We start from the raw sequence: 15,758 nt of genomic DNA on the forward strand, positions 1-15,758 counted from the left end.
TCAAATCTCATCCCCCTTTCCTTTCGTATAAAACTCAACATATCCTCTGCCCTTTCATTCCCCCCCCCCCCCCCAGGCCCCTCATATAAAGCCCAGAATCCTCTCTGCACTTCCCCCACAAACTACTCATATGAAGCCTGGTGTCTCCCCTACCCTTCCATACCGCCCTAACCCCCTCATATAAAACCTGACATCTCCCCTGCCCTTCCATACCTCCCACATCAATCCTCCCTCATAGCCCATCATCTCCCTTGCCCTTCTTTATACCCCACCCTCACGAGCCAGCATAAATTCTACTTCTTTACACTCACCACCATCTCCATCACATCATAAATTCTGTTTCTTTCCCCCCATCCACCCACCACCACTACAGATCAGCATAAATTCTGCTTCGCTCCACCACCTCCACAGCCCAGCATAAATTCTGTGGCAGTGGTGGAGAGGACCCAAGTTGAATGCTGACTTTTGTGCTCTAGTGACTCTTCAGCTTCACAGATGCTTTTCGAACCAATTTTAGGCTCTTTTTCAGGCGCTTCAAAGGACACCAGGATCCTTAGTTTCTTCTCAGTGAAGTTTGTGGACTCTTTGACACTCCCAACGATGCTGGTGACTGTCCCTGCAGCCCGGATGTGCTTGCTGTTGCGTACCGGCACAACATGACTCAGCGACTCAACATGGTGCCAGTAGGCAGGAGCCAGCACATCTAGGCTGCAGTTGCAGACACTAGCATTGTTGTGAGTGTCAGAGGCCCATCGGATGTCAGGTACTGTCATCCTTTAACAAGAACTTCCAAGGTAGGCACAGTGCACTTCTTTGGCCACCAGCATAAGTGGGGCCTGAGAGAGGAATGGGAGGGGGGGTCCTGGGCCCCTGAGGCCCTCGCATAGGTACGCCACTGGTGCATAGGCCTTTCTTTTAAGGTTCTAGTCTCCTCTGAATTCATATACGTTCTACTGGCTATGGCTGGGTCCCAAAAATGATACCATGATCTCTTGGACATTAATCTACAGAAGAGTTGTTTTAGGCCTCACCAGGTACAAGAAGGCCACCAAGCCTCTTGAGAGCACAGTAGTCCTCGCAGGCATAGTCCAAATCTCTCTCCTGACAAAATGGCAAGTCAGAGGTCTTTGCCTTAGTTACATTCCTTCTCTGAGCGCTTGTGTTCAGGCTGGGAAAGCCTCCACCTTGGGCACAATGAAAACTAACCCATACTCACCTGCTAAGATCCATTCTTTTCCCACCCATCCCCACCAATCTTCGCCTTCCCCATCTGTACCTGCAGGAGTCAACGCTATTATTTAGTTGCTCACAGCCCCATTTTCCCACCCAACCCCATCAGCTTCCTGTGATTTTTTTTTTTTTTGGGGGGGGGGGGGGGGGGGATGATATTCACTATTCACCCAATGAGTGTTCCAAGCCTCAGCCTGGCGCTCCAGCTGCCTCTCTCTGTACGTTCCAAACCTCAGTCTGGTGGTCCAGTTGCCTGTCTTGTGGGCCGATGATCAGAAGCAAATGCGGGCACTAGAGGCTATTAGTGCCCCATGATCAGAGCCCAAGCTTGCGTGAAACAATGCACTCATGGGCTCTGACCGCAAGTAGCATGCAAATGCATGCTAAACAAGACTTTTACCACAAGTAGCATGCAAATGCATTCTAAACATATTCGTCCCCAGTGATCAGCGGGCAGCACACCAGACACTGGCGCGCTGTCCTTGGCAAACCCTACGCCAGCTCGGAGCTGGCTTTAGGGTTTGCAGTACATGGGGAAGAATGGTGAGCCCTGTCCGGCATACTTTGAATGCTAGCAGGCCCCACATTCCCCCCAATTTAAACCCCCCGCAGGAGCTCCACCCCACAGGAACCCCAACCCACCCCCACCCCAAGCCAGTGACACTGGGGCTGGAGGTCTAGTGGACCTCCAGTCCCTCCAACACAAGTTTACGAGGGACTGGAGATCCGATGAATCTCCAGTTGCCCTAACTCCCCTTCGTACCCCCTTAAAAAAATCCCTGGTGGCCCAGTGGGCCGCAAACCAAGCCCCCCAAACCCTGGTGGTCTAGTGGCTCTCTTCCTCCCCCCACTATACGTTTGTTGGAGGAGAGAGTAGTACACTCTCTCCTCTTCCAGTGCCGCCTTGAAATTGGCAGCGCCCAGCCCTACCCATTGCATCTTGGGATGTGCTGGGCGGGGCATCACCATGTAAGGCTTTTTTTGGGGGGGGGTTGGGGGGGCTAGAGATCCACCAGATCACCAGCCCCCTGTAAACTTGGGTCGGGGGGACTGGAGGTCTAACAGACCTGCAGCCCCCATGTCACTGGCTTGGGGTGGGGGCACTAGGCCACCAGGGCCTTGCTGTTTCAGGAGGATCTGGTGATCCCATGGACCTCCAGCCCCTTTGTTTGACAGGGTCAAACAAGTGTAGGAGGGATTGTGCCTGAATGCATGCTCAGGCACAATCCTCTCACACTTTTACCTATGATCAGATATAATAGCGTGCATAAATTTGCATGCTATTATCTCTGATCATAGGGGTGGTAGAGCCCCGCTCTGTTTCAGCTCTGTTTGGAACAGCATGGGGCTTTTGATCATTTGGGCATCAGTGCATTCCAAGCCTCATTCTGGAGTCACCAGAGATTTTGACTACACTCCTGTGAGAAGCCTTCGGCAACTTCGTCCATCCCCATGGCAATCCCATGGTAACTTCTTCCATACCCGTGGGTTCCACGGGATTCCTGCAAATCCCCATTCCTGTGCAGCTTTCTACAAAGTCCTGATAGCTGTTGTCTTCCTCCTACCCAGTCTAGATGAAGCTTTGTTACGTCCCACTGGTCTGGCATAAATAAGGAAGGAGACATTTAAAATTGTTAGTTTCCTTTCCTTGAGTCCTGCCACACTAGCCCAGAACCCGCTCAGGAAAGCCATGGCAGTCGAGAATAAGAACAGTGGTGTTACTGTTGCCCATTCTAGAGTTATTTGGGATTAGTTTTACCCTTGGTTTCAAGTCTTATCTTGTCTCTGAGTTACTAGTCAAGGAGACGTATTTTTGGTGTTTGCATTTGGTTTGGTTTTGATGGTTTTTCGAAGCTTGAACAAAGCAAATATTTTTGTTGTATTCGTTTGCTCCCCCAACCCCAAGTTCTTAACTTTGATTTGAGTATTCTAAAGAGCATAAAGCAGTACTAGCCCACAATAAAGGGAGTGAAGTCAGATCTTGGCTTTTTTTTCTGTTCCCACCTGATGGCAGGGGATATAACACATTTGTCTGAACTGGTCTGGCAGGATTCAAGGAAAGGAATTTACCGGGTGAGTTTTAAATCTCACCTTCTATACTGCAACTCCTAAACAAACTTATAGATGACAATAAATCATGAGAAATAATCATATAGTCAAACAAATATACAACATGAAAACAATGAGTAACAAATTACATTTCCTGTGTTAATCTGAGAGTTGTTGCTTTGCATTATGTTGAATAAGGATCAACAAGATGCAGGTGATTCTGTTTTATTGTACTCACTCATATCTGTAATGAGATTTTCAAGGCTCTGCTTCCTTCATTGGGTCAGCGAAGAAACAGTGCAAAGACACTGGCTTTAAATAGTCAGCTAGGCACAAACAATCAAGATGGAATTAAAGATAAGAATGGATTAGCTAAATTACTTAGGCAGGTAGGCATCCAAGCTTTGTTTCCAGTTTTAGCCTGTGCTGTTTTTATAGCATTTCCCAATATATTTCAGGATCATCAGAACCACACTAAGCCTAATGGTCATTTTGCAAGTTTGTACTGCAAGTGGAAGAGAGAAGATGTTACTGTTACCAAGTGATTATTCTAATTTGCATATGAAGGAAGCAGGAAATAATAGCAGGGCTAAATGGATTTGCTGTAATCTCTCAACCAAAGCAGGGTGATGTTGCCTTAGTTGTGAGATTGGCAGAAGAAAGGAGTCTTAAAGTAAATACAGATTTTTCAGAAGATTTTCTCAACAGTAATTTATCGTTTATTAATTTCATATACCGCCTGCCTTGCAAGCAAATTGAGGCAGTTTATATATACAAAATCCAAAAAATAGAAAGAAACGTCATTATTAAAATAGAAAGGACAATCACACAGAACATATACCCCATACTATAGTGTTCTAAACCGTACACTCCACTCATACAAAGTATAATATTAAGTCATCCAAGTTAAAAAAAAAAAAAAAACAGTCTCCCACCAAGCTGGTAATAAATATTGGTTTTCAAGGAAGTATAGAAGCTTGATGTCATTCTCTATTCACCTGTTTTAACTAAATATTTTTCATTTGATTGGTTTTAGGTAGTCCTACACCAATACCACATGAAATTGTGACTGTGGGTGATCCTGTACTATCTTCTGGTCTTCGTAGAATTGGCTCCAGGAGACACAGCACATCTTCACTATCACCACAGCAGTCAAAACCTAGAATGACCTCACCCACAAGGGCTGGAAACACTTATTCAAGGCACAGTGTGTCATCAGTGTCTGCCCATACTGGCTCATCTTCTGATCATGTGTCAAATGCTAAAAATATGGACAACTTACTAGAGTCTCTTCATTCAAACGCATCAAGCACAATAGGACCAGCTCCCACTATTTCTTGTTGCCCAAACATGACAATGGGTAGAGATGGAGGGAAAACTGTTGAAATAACTGGGTCTCAGTCTTCAGATTTGAAGTATCCTGGTGCTTTGGACTTATTGCCCAAAAGCACATCAAAAATAGAGAAGGCAAGATCATCTAACTCAAAGGACTTGGATCATTTGGTCCCTAATTCTAAACACTCTTCACAGTCTGACAGTACATTCACTCTAGATTCAGATATTGGTAAAGCTGGAACTTTGCCAGATCCCAGCACAATGGTATTTAATTCCCAAGACCTCCCAGCATCCCAGTCCTTACAAGCAAGAGACTCAAGAAACGATGAGGATCAGCACATGGCCTCATTGCTTACTGAAAAAGCAAACTTGCAAGCTGAGGACATAACTGCAAGGAACTTGCAGCCTTCTGGAGTTCATGGCATCTCTTCTCTAGTAAGTGAGCAAGTCCTATCCAGTCCTAAAAACAGGCGCCAAAAAATAAGAAAACCACCGAAAGAAAACTTCAAAGATATGCTTCCCAACAAATCTACTAAAAACTTCAGTCATACCTTAGCAAACAATGAAGGTAAAAATTTAGAATTCAGATTGGATAATCCAGCTTTGTCAGATGAAAATGCCAATCAGAGGTCAGCCAGCAGTGTTTCTAGTGAGAAAACTGGGAACAGCACAGATTCTCTGACACATGGTCCAAATAATCAGCAAGTAGAAATAGAAACTGTCTCAAAAGAACAGCAGCCACCTAGAAAACGCACTGTCAAAGTAACACTGACACCTTTGAAGATGGAGACAGACAGTCTGCCCAAAAAAACCCTGAAAGAAGCAGCTTCTGAATCTCCCTGCCCCATTTCAGAACCAGCTCTCTTAGCAAAACCCTCTTCATCTTCTGAGAATACAGTAGATGGTGCTGTGAAGCAGTTAAGCACAGTTAGTACAGCCAAGGATCCTCAAGTGGGTGATGAATATATTAACCTTCCAGAGCAAGAGAGAAACTCAGTGCTTCAGGATGGAAATAAGACCCAAGAAGACAGTTCCTACAAGCGACGGTATCCCAGACGTAGTGCTCGTGCGAGATCTAACATGTTCTTTGGGTTAACTCCACTGTATGGTGTGAGATCTTATGGAGAAGAAGACATTCCTTTCTACAGCAATTCAACTGTTAAAAAACGAGGAAAAAGGTCAGCAGAAGGTCAAGTGGATGGAGCTGATGACTTGAGCACTTCTTCAGATGAAGATGATGTGTATTACTATAGTTTTTCTCGCACTGTCATTGCCTCTGCAACAGAGGAGAGGCTTGCATCACACAGTTTGTTTAGGGAAGAAGACCAGTGTGACTTCCCTAAGATCTCGCAGCAATTGGATGGTGTGGATGATGGCACAGAAAGTGATACCAGCATCAAAGCAACAACTGGCAAGGTAAATCAGGTCTCCAAGAGAAACAGTAAAGAAAATGGAACAGAAAATTTGAAGCTCGATCGATCAGACGAAAGTGGAGAAAAAGAGCATGTGACAAAAGGTTCCACAGGCCACAAAATAAATGAGCAAAAGATGGAGAACTGCCATTCAGTGAGTAGAGTGAAGGCCCATAACCAGGACTCTATAGAGGCTCAGCTAAGCTCTTTAGAAAATAGTCGGAAAGGACATGCTAGTACACCTTCAGATAAAAGCATCCTGGACACATTTAACACTGAGCTGCTAAAATCAGACTCTGACAATAACAATAGTGATGATTGTGGAAATATTCTGCCCTCCGACATAATGGATTTTGTTTTGAAAAACACTCCTTCGATGCAGGCTTTGGGAGAAAGCCCAGAGTCCTCGTCTTCAGAACTTCTTACGCTTGGTGAAGGTCTAGGTCTTGATAGTAATCGTGGAAAGGATATGGGATTGTTTGAAGTCTTTTCTCAGCAGTTACCAAGCACAGAGCCAGTGGATAGTGGTGTTTCCTCCAACATATCAGCTGAAGAACAGTTTGAGTTGCCCTTAGAACTTCCTTCTGATCTTTCTGTTCTGACAACTCGGAGTCCCACCGTACCAAGTCAAAATCACAACAGACTTGCTGTGATTTCAGAGTCTCAGCTTTCCTCACCAGGAGAGAGGTCTATACTATCATTGCCTTTAACAGAGACTGACGAGAAAAGAATTGTGGTCTCAGAAAAATCTGTTGCATCCAATGAAGAAGACTCTGCCCTTCTGGGTCAAGGTGTGGATTCAACTCCTGAGAGTCATTTGACTCCTGATCCATTTATTCAGAGTCACATGGATACAGAACACATAGCTAGTCCACCATGTGGCCAGGTGGAGCAAGGCCATGGGGGAAAACAGGACCTAGCCAGAAACAATGGAACCCCTGGTCTCCAAGTACCAGTTTCTCCCAATGTGCCACTTCAAAGTCAGAAGTATAGTCCAAGCTCTTCAGAAAGTCCTTCTCAGATTTCAAATGCTGCTGTACAGACAACACCTCCCCATCTAAAGCCAGCTACAGAAAAACTCCTAGTAGTAAACCAGAATTTGCAGCCACTTTATGTTCTCCAAACACTTCCCAATGGAATTACCCAAAAAATCCAATTGACTCCTTCAGTTACTTCAGCAGCAAACACAATGGAACCTAGTGCATCAGTTCTGGGCTCAATAGGAAGTGGAGTTACCTTGACAACAGGGTTAAATCCAAGTTTACCACCACCTCAGTCCTTATTCCCCTCTGCTAACAAAGGATTGCTCCCTGTATCTCATCACTCACATTTATATTCCTTCCCTGGAGCTGCTCAAACTGGCTTCCCACCAAATATCAGTAGTCCTGGTCTGCTCATTGGTGTCCAGTCACCTCCAGATCCCCAGCTCTTGATTTCTGAAGCTAATCAAAGAACAGACCTTGGAACTTCAAATTCAACCTCTTGCCTCAATAAGAAAAGGCCAATATCTCGTCTGCTGTCCAGAAAAACTAAAAAGCTGGCACCTTCAGGGTCATCATCTGCTGTAACCTCTTCTGATGTGGTCTCTAACATGACACTGATTAACTTTGCTTCCCCCCAACTAGCAGGGAGTATCCCAAACCACCCAGGTTTGATTGATATGGGAACACTTGGAAATGCCACCTCTCATAGAACTGTTCCCAACATTATCAAACGTTCAAAATCTGGAATTGTCTATTTTGAACAAGCTTCTTTGCTTCCACAGAACTCAGGAACATCCACTACAACCACCACTGTTGGCTCCTCATCTGGGATCATTGGGACAGAGGCCAGTCACCTCACAGCTGGATCAGGGTTGACTTCTACTTCACCTGTTCTCAATGTTGTATCCATGCAGGCCACAACTGCAACCACTTCAGGTGGATCTGTTCCTGGTCAAGTTTTAGGACAGAATTCTGTAACATTAACAAGCCCAGGATTGCTAGGTGCTCCAGACATTGGATCCATAGGTAATTTATTAATCAAAGCCAGCCAGCACAGCCTAGGGCTCCAGGATCAGCACATGGCTTTATCACCAGGCTCTGGCATGTTTACACAGCTAGGAGCATCTCAGAGCCCAACTACTGGAGCCATAACAGCCACATCAAGTATCTGTGTGTTGCCTTCTGCACATGCTGTCACCATGGCAGTTACCCAGTCGTCTTCTGATCCAGAAGGTCAATATGGACTTCAGCAGCACATGACACAATTATTAAGTAGCAAAACCACAATCATTTCCTCCCCGAAAGACCTTGCCAGCCCTCCACCTGCTCCCCTTTCTACTTTTCCACCATTAGTTGACATTCCAGGCAGTGCCGAACTTGAGCAGAACAAGGTTTCCTCATTGGTGATGCATTCTAGTTCAGCATCTCCCAATGGCTCACCATCCTCAGGACAGCAGTCTGCAAGCAGCATGGGAGCTGCTGCTACAAAAATTAAGCAGAAAATGAAAAGAATACAGCCATCTGTAGACAAAGGAAATGGGAAGAAGCACAAAATATGCCACACATGGGCAAACGCTGTTGAAGCACACATTCCAGATTCTGAAGCCAAGACTATGCCCATCCTTTCTACTACAGGGTAAGTACTTCTAAAGTGCTTACTCTAAATTTCTTGTTTTTTAAGAAAAAGGGAAACAAGCAGTAAGACTTCTTGGCCTTGTGCTGTAGACATATAGCATGCTAACACCATTAAGCTTTTCACTGTCCAGCTAGAAACTGAGGTCAGACTCAATATGCATGGAGATACAGGGTAAACAACAAATGTTATTGATTTGGTTTTAGTAGTTAAGGTTAAGTTAAATTTGAGTACAGTAGGTATTGCCCAGTCTAAGGCCCTTATTTACTAGTTCAAGGTAAAACCGTGTGCTTGTGTGCTGTTTTACCACAGGATTCACAAACCCATGGTAACTCAGTACCCTAAGTACTTAAATCCCACAGTGAATATTTTTTGCATTGCTATGGCTGGGAACATGTGTTCCCTTGCTGCATCAACACTAAAAAATTAAAAAAAAAAAACTCTCACCTTCCTTATGACCCTCCCTCCAAGTCAAAATGACTCCCTCGCCCTGTGCACCCAATCTAACTGCCAGGCCTTGCCTCCTAGTGAGGGTAGGAATAATCACTTTATTGTTCTGCCCACAGTTGCATTTTCAATAATGGCACCACCTGAACCCCTAATGTGTAGTCTCAGGACAGTTTCACATACCTCATATTAGTGGGGGGGGGGGGAATAACATTCATCATTACCCCACACATGATTTTGACCAAGTGGAGAGAAAGAAGAGGAGGACCTTTCAGTTAAACGGGTTTGCTAAGTTGCTCACACTTGAAATTTAACACCACCTCTTTAACTGTTACATTCCATGAATAAATGCAGATTGTGAAGTTTAGCACAAGTTGGGTTATTCATTTTGCATGCAAAATGGCTCATTTTTAAGTGCACATTGGAGTGAAATTTTTGCATTAAGCTGCATTATTGGCAAATTTGTTTTATTGCCATAACATAACCTAGTAAATAGACCAATTTGTACAGTAGAGACTGACATAACATTTTGATAAATGAACCTTGTGACATTGGGTTTTGAACCTTGGCTTCCCCGTTTTGTTTTGTTTTTTCAAGCCACTGCTCTATCAAGATATTTCAGAATGGAGCATTTAGTTTTAAAGTCCACTTGGACATGAGAAATGTACAGGCATTGAATTTGGTAAAGTCCCTTTAGCCAAGCTGTAATATTGTATCCTGGATCAGACCTGCCTGGCATTTTTTCTTAATTTTTGTGAAATTTGTCTTAGTTTGATTTTGAACGATGGTAGACCAAATCAACACAGAGGTGGTTAACAGAACAATTTACAATATAATAAACTGTAAGAAAGATGAATAACAGGACAAACAAATAAGGCAGACATGAAACAACCGTTCCTGTCAAGTAATAAGGGAAAAGAATTATAATGCATGAAGTAGTAATTGAGTTTGACTTTGGCAGGTATATATCTGCAGATAGTCTAGCAGTAGTCATGTTTTTCACAAGCTTATTAATATGTCCATAACCACGTTACAGGTCCCAGTGAGTCAAAGCATCTTATTTAGATGAATTAAAAACCTTTACATTCCTCATCATCTCTCCAGACCATTCCCGACAAATGGGTATGGGCAGTTCTATCAGCAGAGTGAGACTGAGAACAACTGATTGATGTTACTGTATAAGGTCTTGTGCAGCCCTGAGATATCCAGTATTTCTCAGTCTCCCAGCAGATGGTGGGTGAATGACTGTGCAACCCAGCTTCATTGGGATGCTCCAAGGGAGACATATGTGTTAGGCGGGGAGAGTGTGATTGGCACGGACGGGGAGAGGGATCTTGGGGTGATAGTATCCGAGGACCTGAAGGCGACGAAACAGTGTGACAAAGGCGGTGGCCGTAGCTAGAAGATTGCTAGGCTGTATAGGGAGAGGTGTGACCAGCAGAAGAAGGGAGGTTTTAATGCCCCTGTATAAGACGTTGGTGAGGCCCCACCTGGAGTACTGTGTTCAGTTTTGGAGGCCGTACCTTGCGAAGGATGTCAAAAAAATGGAAGCGGTGCAAAGAAAAGCTACGAGGATGGTATGGGATTTGCGTTCCAAAACGTATGAAGAGAGACTTGCTGACCTGAACATGTATACCCTGGAGGAAAGGAGGAACAGGGGTGATATGATACAGACGTTCAAATATTTGAAAGGTATTAATCCGCAAACGAATCTTTTCCGGAGATGGGAAGGCGGTAGAACGAGAGGACATGAAATGAGATTGAAGGGGGGCAGACTCAGGAAAGATGTCAGGAAGTATTTTTTCACGGAGAGGGTGGTGGACTCTTGAAAATGCCCTCCCGCGGGAGGTGGTGGCGATGAAAACAGTAACGGAATTCAAACATGCATGGGATGTGCATAAAGGAATCCTATGCAGAAGGAATGGATCCTCAGAAGCTTAGCTACAATTGGGTGGCAGAGCAGGTGGGGGGAAGAGTGGTTGGTGGTTGGGAGGCGAGGATAGGGGAGGGCAGACTTTTATACGGTCTATGCCGGAGCCGGTGATGGAAGGCGGGACAGGTGGTTGGGAGGCAGGAAAAACTGCTGGGCAGACTTATACGGTCTGTGCCCTGAGAAAGACAGGTACAAATCAAGGTAAGGTATACACATGAGTTTATCTTGGGCAGACTGGATGGACCGTGCAGGTCTTTTTCTGCCGTCATCTACTATGTTACTATGTTTTAGTGAAGGTCTCAGCCATTCTGGTTCCTTGCACCTCAGGGGGTGTATACTAAAGTTTTTTGGGTCCCTCCCCCCACCCTCAGTCTGGAGCATGCCTGTCCCTTGGCCCCCCTCCCTTGCTCTTCTTGGGAGGGGTTCCTTGAGTGCTTCCTTTTAGGCTGAACAGAACAACCAAGAGCAAAAAAAATATGTAGAGGGGTTAGTACTGTGCTGAGTGCATTTTCAACTCCAAGACTCTTCAGGGCAATGTTTTCTGGCTGTTAACGATGGGAAGCTGGGCATCACAGAGTCTGCTTCGGTGCTGCAGTGGCTCCTTCTGACAAGGTTCGCCACTGCGCGGCTTGTGCAGCACAACATGTTTCCCCAGTGAGCGGCCTGTGTTGTACCTGTCCAGATTCAGTTCCCAGGGAGCCTGTGACCCAGGATTCTTCGCCTCCGGCAACAGCCAGCAGCTCCACATAGGTGGTCCACAAAAGAAGAACACATGTCTTCTGTTCTAAAAAGGTTTTTATTTCCACCACTTAAGAGTCCAACAATGCCCGACGAAGCCATGTTTCACCTTCCTATAGGCTGCATCAGAGGTTACAACCATATGGAAAAAAATATAACAACATCAGTATATTAAAAATAGTAAATGAATAGATATATATTAAAAATACATAACATGATTAACACATTTTGTTAAAACCATTAATAGCAGAAGTGTTAGTACAAGAAATATAAAACTCATAGTGCATATAAATACACAGGCTATTTGGTAGAACAAGATAAATTATACCACATAAACTTTGGTTAAAATCATTACTAGCAGAAGTATTAGTGCACAAAAATCCCATAAAACTCGTAATACATATAAATACACAGTCTATTTAGCAAACCAAGATAATCGTGCCACAAGACAGAACTAAAATTAAAACCTGCATCAAAATTATTTCCTTACCAAATTAAAGAGCACATCTTCATGGTGTCTACTGAAAACCACAGCAGTGCATCAGGTCCTGGACAGACTCATGGTTAGGGAGGAGATTATCCCTGTTCCTCAGGACGAGAAAGGTTCTGGCAGATATTCCATTTACTTTATAGTGCCCAAGAAAGAGGGTTCATTTCGTCTGATTTTTACATTAAATTTTTATTAAGAACTTAAACATTACAAATTTTGTGTAACATACAGCAATAAACTGGTATTGAACAGAAAGTGATCTTCCAAATATCGTCTGATTTGATCTCGAAAAGGAGAACAGAGTTTGAGTCTCATCGTTCCATATGAAAACCTTCAGATTAGTCATCTCCATATTCCCATTCACTCGAATCTTCAGAAATTCCTCCTCTTTGTCATCTTGAGCGGCCATTTCCAGATTAAAGCGCATTGCCTTTTGGTACTAGATTGTAAGCTCTTTGAGCAGGGACTGTCTTTCTTCTATGTTTGTGCAGCGCTGCATACGCTTTGTAGCGCTATAGAAATGCTAAATAGTAGTAGTAGTAGTAGTAGTAGCAGCCATGGCCCCGATGACCTTCTCCAAAGTGATGGTAGTGGTGGCAGCCCATCTCTAGCAGGAGGGCATCTTGGTTCACCCTTACCTGGATGATTGGTTGATTCGAGTGAAGTCCTTCGTGGAGAACCAGAGTCATATCCCAGGTGGTTCAGGTTCTCCACATCAGGGATGGGTTGTGAATCTTGCTAAGAGTTCTCTGTCTCTGACCCGGTCATTGGAATATCTGAGAGTTCACTTCAGCACTCGTGAAGGCAAGGTTTTCCTCCTGAACGCAAGGATTCGGAAGATTCATTCCCAACTCCAGCATCTTCTCAGTTGTTACAGGTCATTGACTTGGGAGGTGCTGCAGATGCTGGGTTCAGTTGCAGTCACCATAGAGGCGGTACTGTGGGTGAGAGCACACATGTGCCCTTTTCAGGCAAATCTGTTGTAAAATTGGCCTCAATCATACCCCCCTCTTGCAGGTTCCATTCTAAATGACTGATATGTCACAGTTGGACTGGAAGCATTTGGATCGGGCCATAGACCTGGAAATCTCACAGTGGATTCTGATGACTACGGATGCAGTCTCAGGTTGGGGGGGGCTCATTGCCATGGACAGGTAGCTCAGGGAAGCTGGTCGACGAAGGAGTGCCGCTGGTCTGTCTATTGCTCAGAGACAAGGGCAATTGGTTGGCTCTTCTAATGTTACAGCTGCTCCTGTCAGAAAAAAAAGTGGGTGATGAACCATGGGTTCCAGAGACAATGGAGACATAAGTACATAAGTATTGCCGTACTGGGACAGACCAAAGGTCCATCAAGCCCAGCATCCTCTTTCCAACAGTGGCCAATCCAGGTCACAAATACCTGGCAAAATCCCAAAAAATTACAAAACATTTTATGCTGCTTATCCCAGAAATAAGCAGTGGATTTTCCCCAAGTCAATTTTAATAACGGTCTATGGGTTTTTCCATTAGGAAGCCGTCCAAACCTTTTTAAAACTCCACTAAGCTAACCGCCTTTACCAAATTCTCTGGCAATAAATTCCAGAGTTTAATTACACTTTGAGTGAAGAAAAAGTTTTTCTGATTTGTTTTAAACGATTTGTTTTAAATTTACTACTTTGTAGCTTCATCGTATGTCCCCTAGTCCTAGTATTTTTGGAAAGAGTAAACAGATGCTTCACGTCTACCCATTCCACTCCACTCATTATTTTGTAAACCTCTATTATATCTCCTCTCACCGTCTTTTTTCCAAGCTGAAGAGCCCTAGCCACTTTAGCCTTTCCTCATAGGGAAGTCGTCCCACCCCTTTATCATTTTCGTCGCCCTTCTCTGCACCTTTTCTAATTCCACTATATCTTTTTTGAGATGCAGTGACCAGAACTGAACACAATATTCTATTTGCTTTCTTAATTTCTTAGCCGCCGCAGCACACTGAGCAGAAGGTATCAATGACGACACCTAGATCTCTTTCTTGGTCGGTGACTCCTAACGTGGAACTTTGCATGACGTAGCGATAATTCGGGTTCCTCTTTCCCACATGCATTACTTTGTACTTGCTCACATTAAACGTCATCTGCCATTTAGTCTCCCAGTCTCGTAAGGTCCTCTTGTAATTTTTTACAATCCTCTTGCAATTTAGAAACTTTGAATAACTTTGTGTCGTCAACAAATGTAATTACCTCACTAGTTACTCCCTTCTCTAGGTCATTTATAAATATGTTAAAAAGCAGTGATCCCAGTACAGACCCCTAGGGAACCCCACTTCCTTTCTCCATTGAGAATACTAACCATTTAACCCTACTGTCTGTTTTCTATCTTTTAACCAGTTTTTCATCCACAATAGGATACTACCTCCTATCTCATAACTCTCCAGTTTCCTCTGGAATCTTTCATGAGGTACTTTGTCAAACGCCTTTTGAAAATTCAGATACACAATTTCAACCAGCTCACCATTATCCACATGTTTGTTCACCCCTTCAAAGAAATGTAATAGATCAGTGAGGCAAGATTTCCCTTCACTAAATCCGTGTTGGCTTTGTCTCATTAATCCATGCTTTGAATGTGCTCTGTAATTTTGTTCTTTATAATAGTCTCTACCATTTTGCCTGGCACCAACGTCAGACTCACAGGTCTATAATTTCCCGGATCTCCTCTGGAACCTTTTCTAAAAATTGGTGTTACATTGGCCACCCTCCAATCTTCCTTTACCATGTTTGATTTTAAAGATAAATTACATATTATTTATTTATTTGTTACATTTGAACCCCACATTTTCCCACCTATTTGCAGGCTCAATGTGGCTTACACAGTACCGTAAAGGCATTCGCCAAGTATGTTGTGGTCAAATAAGGTAGGTGTATTCCAGGCACCATGAAGGTCGAAGGGAGGGAGGGAGGTTGTATATTGTCCAGTACAAGTTCATTTTTCAATTCTATCAGTACTCTGGGATGAATACCATCTGGTCCAGGAGAATTGCTATTCTTCAATTTGTCAAATTGCCCCATTACATCCTCTAGATTTATAGAGATTTCATTCAGTTTCTCTGTCTCATCAACTTTGAATACCATGTCTGGCACCGGTATCGGTCCCAAATCTGCCTCTGTAAAGACTGAAGCAAAGAATTCATTTAATCTCTCCACTATGGCTTTGTCTTCCCTGATTGCCCATTTTACCCCTTGGTCATCTAGTGGTCCAACCGATTCTTTTCCCGGCTTCTTGCTTTAAATATACCTAAAAGAAAATTTTCTATGTGTTTTTGCCTCCCACACAATCTTTTTTTTCAGAATCCCTCTTTGCCTTCCTTATCAGCACTTTGCACTTGACATTCCTTATGCTCACTCTTATTATTTTCAGTCGGTTCCTTCTTCCATTTTCTGAAGGATTTTCTTTCAGCTCTAATTGCTTCCTTCACCTCACTTTTTAACCATGCCGGCCGAGACAGTCTTAGGTTAAAAGAATTTGTAAACCTGTG

At 43.8% G+C, this 15,758-nt stretch overlaps 1 protein-coding gene across 3 annotated transcripts in view; it reads left to right on the forward strand.

Annotated features, from left to right (window-relative positions):
* The window catches only part of KMT2A (lysine methyltransferase 2A), a 473,075-nt gene that overhangs the window by 379,817 nt on the left and 77,500 nt on the right, over positions 1–15,758 (forward strand). For all 3 annotated transcript variants that reach the window (XM_030220693.1, XM_030220691.1, XM_030220692.1), the window contains exon 27: positions 4,316–8,645. In XM_030220693.1, the coding sequence (XP_030076553.1) occupies positions 4,316–8,645 (4,330 nt within the window). The remainder of the gene's footprint in view (positions 1–4,315; positions 8,646–15,758) is intronic.

The sequence above is a fragment of the Microcaecilia unicolor genome, chromosome 12, assembly GCF_901765095.1.
Source record: "Microcaecilia unicolor chromosome 12, aMicUni1.1, whole genome shotgun sequence".
Classification (NCBI taxonomy): Eukaryota; Metazoa; Chordata; class Amphibia; order Gymnophiona; family Siphonopidae; genus Microcaecilia; species Microcaecilia unicolor.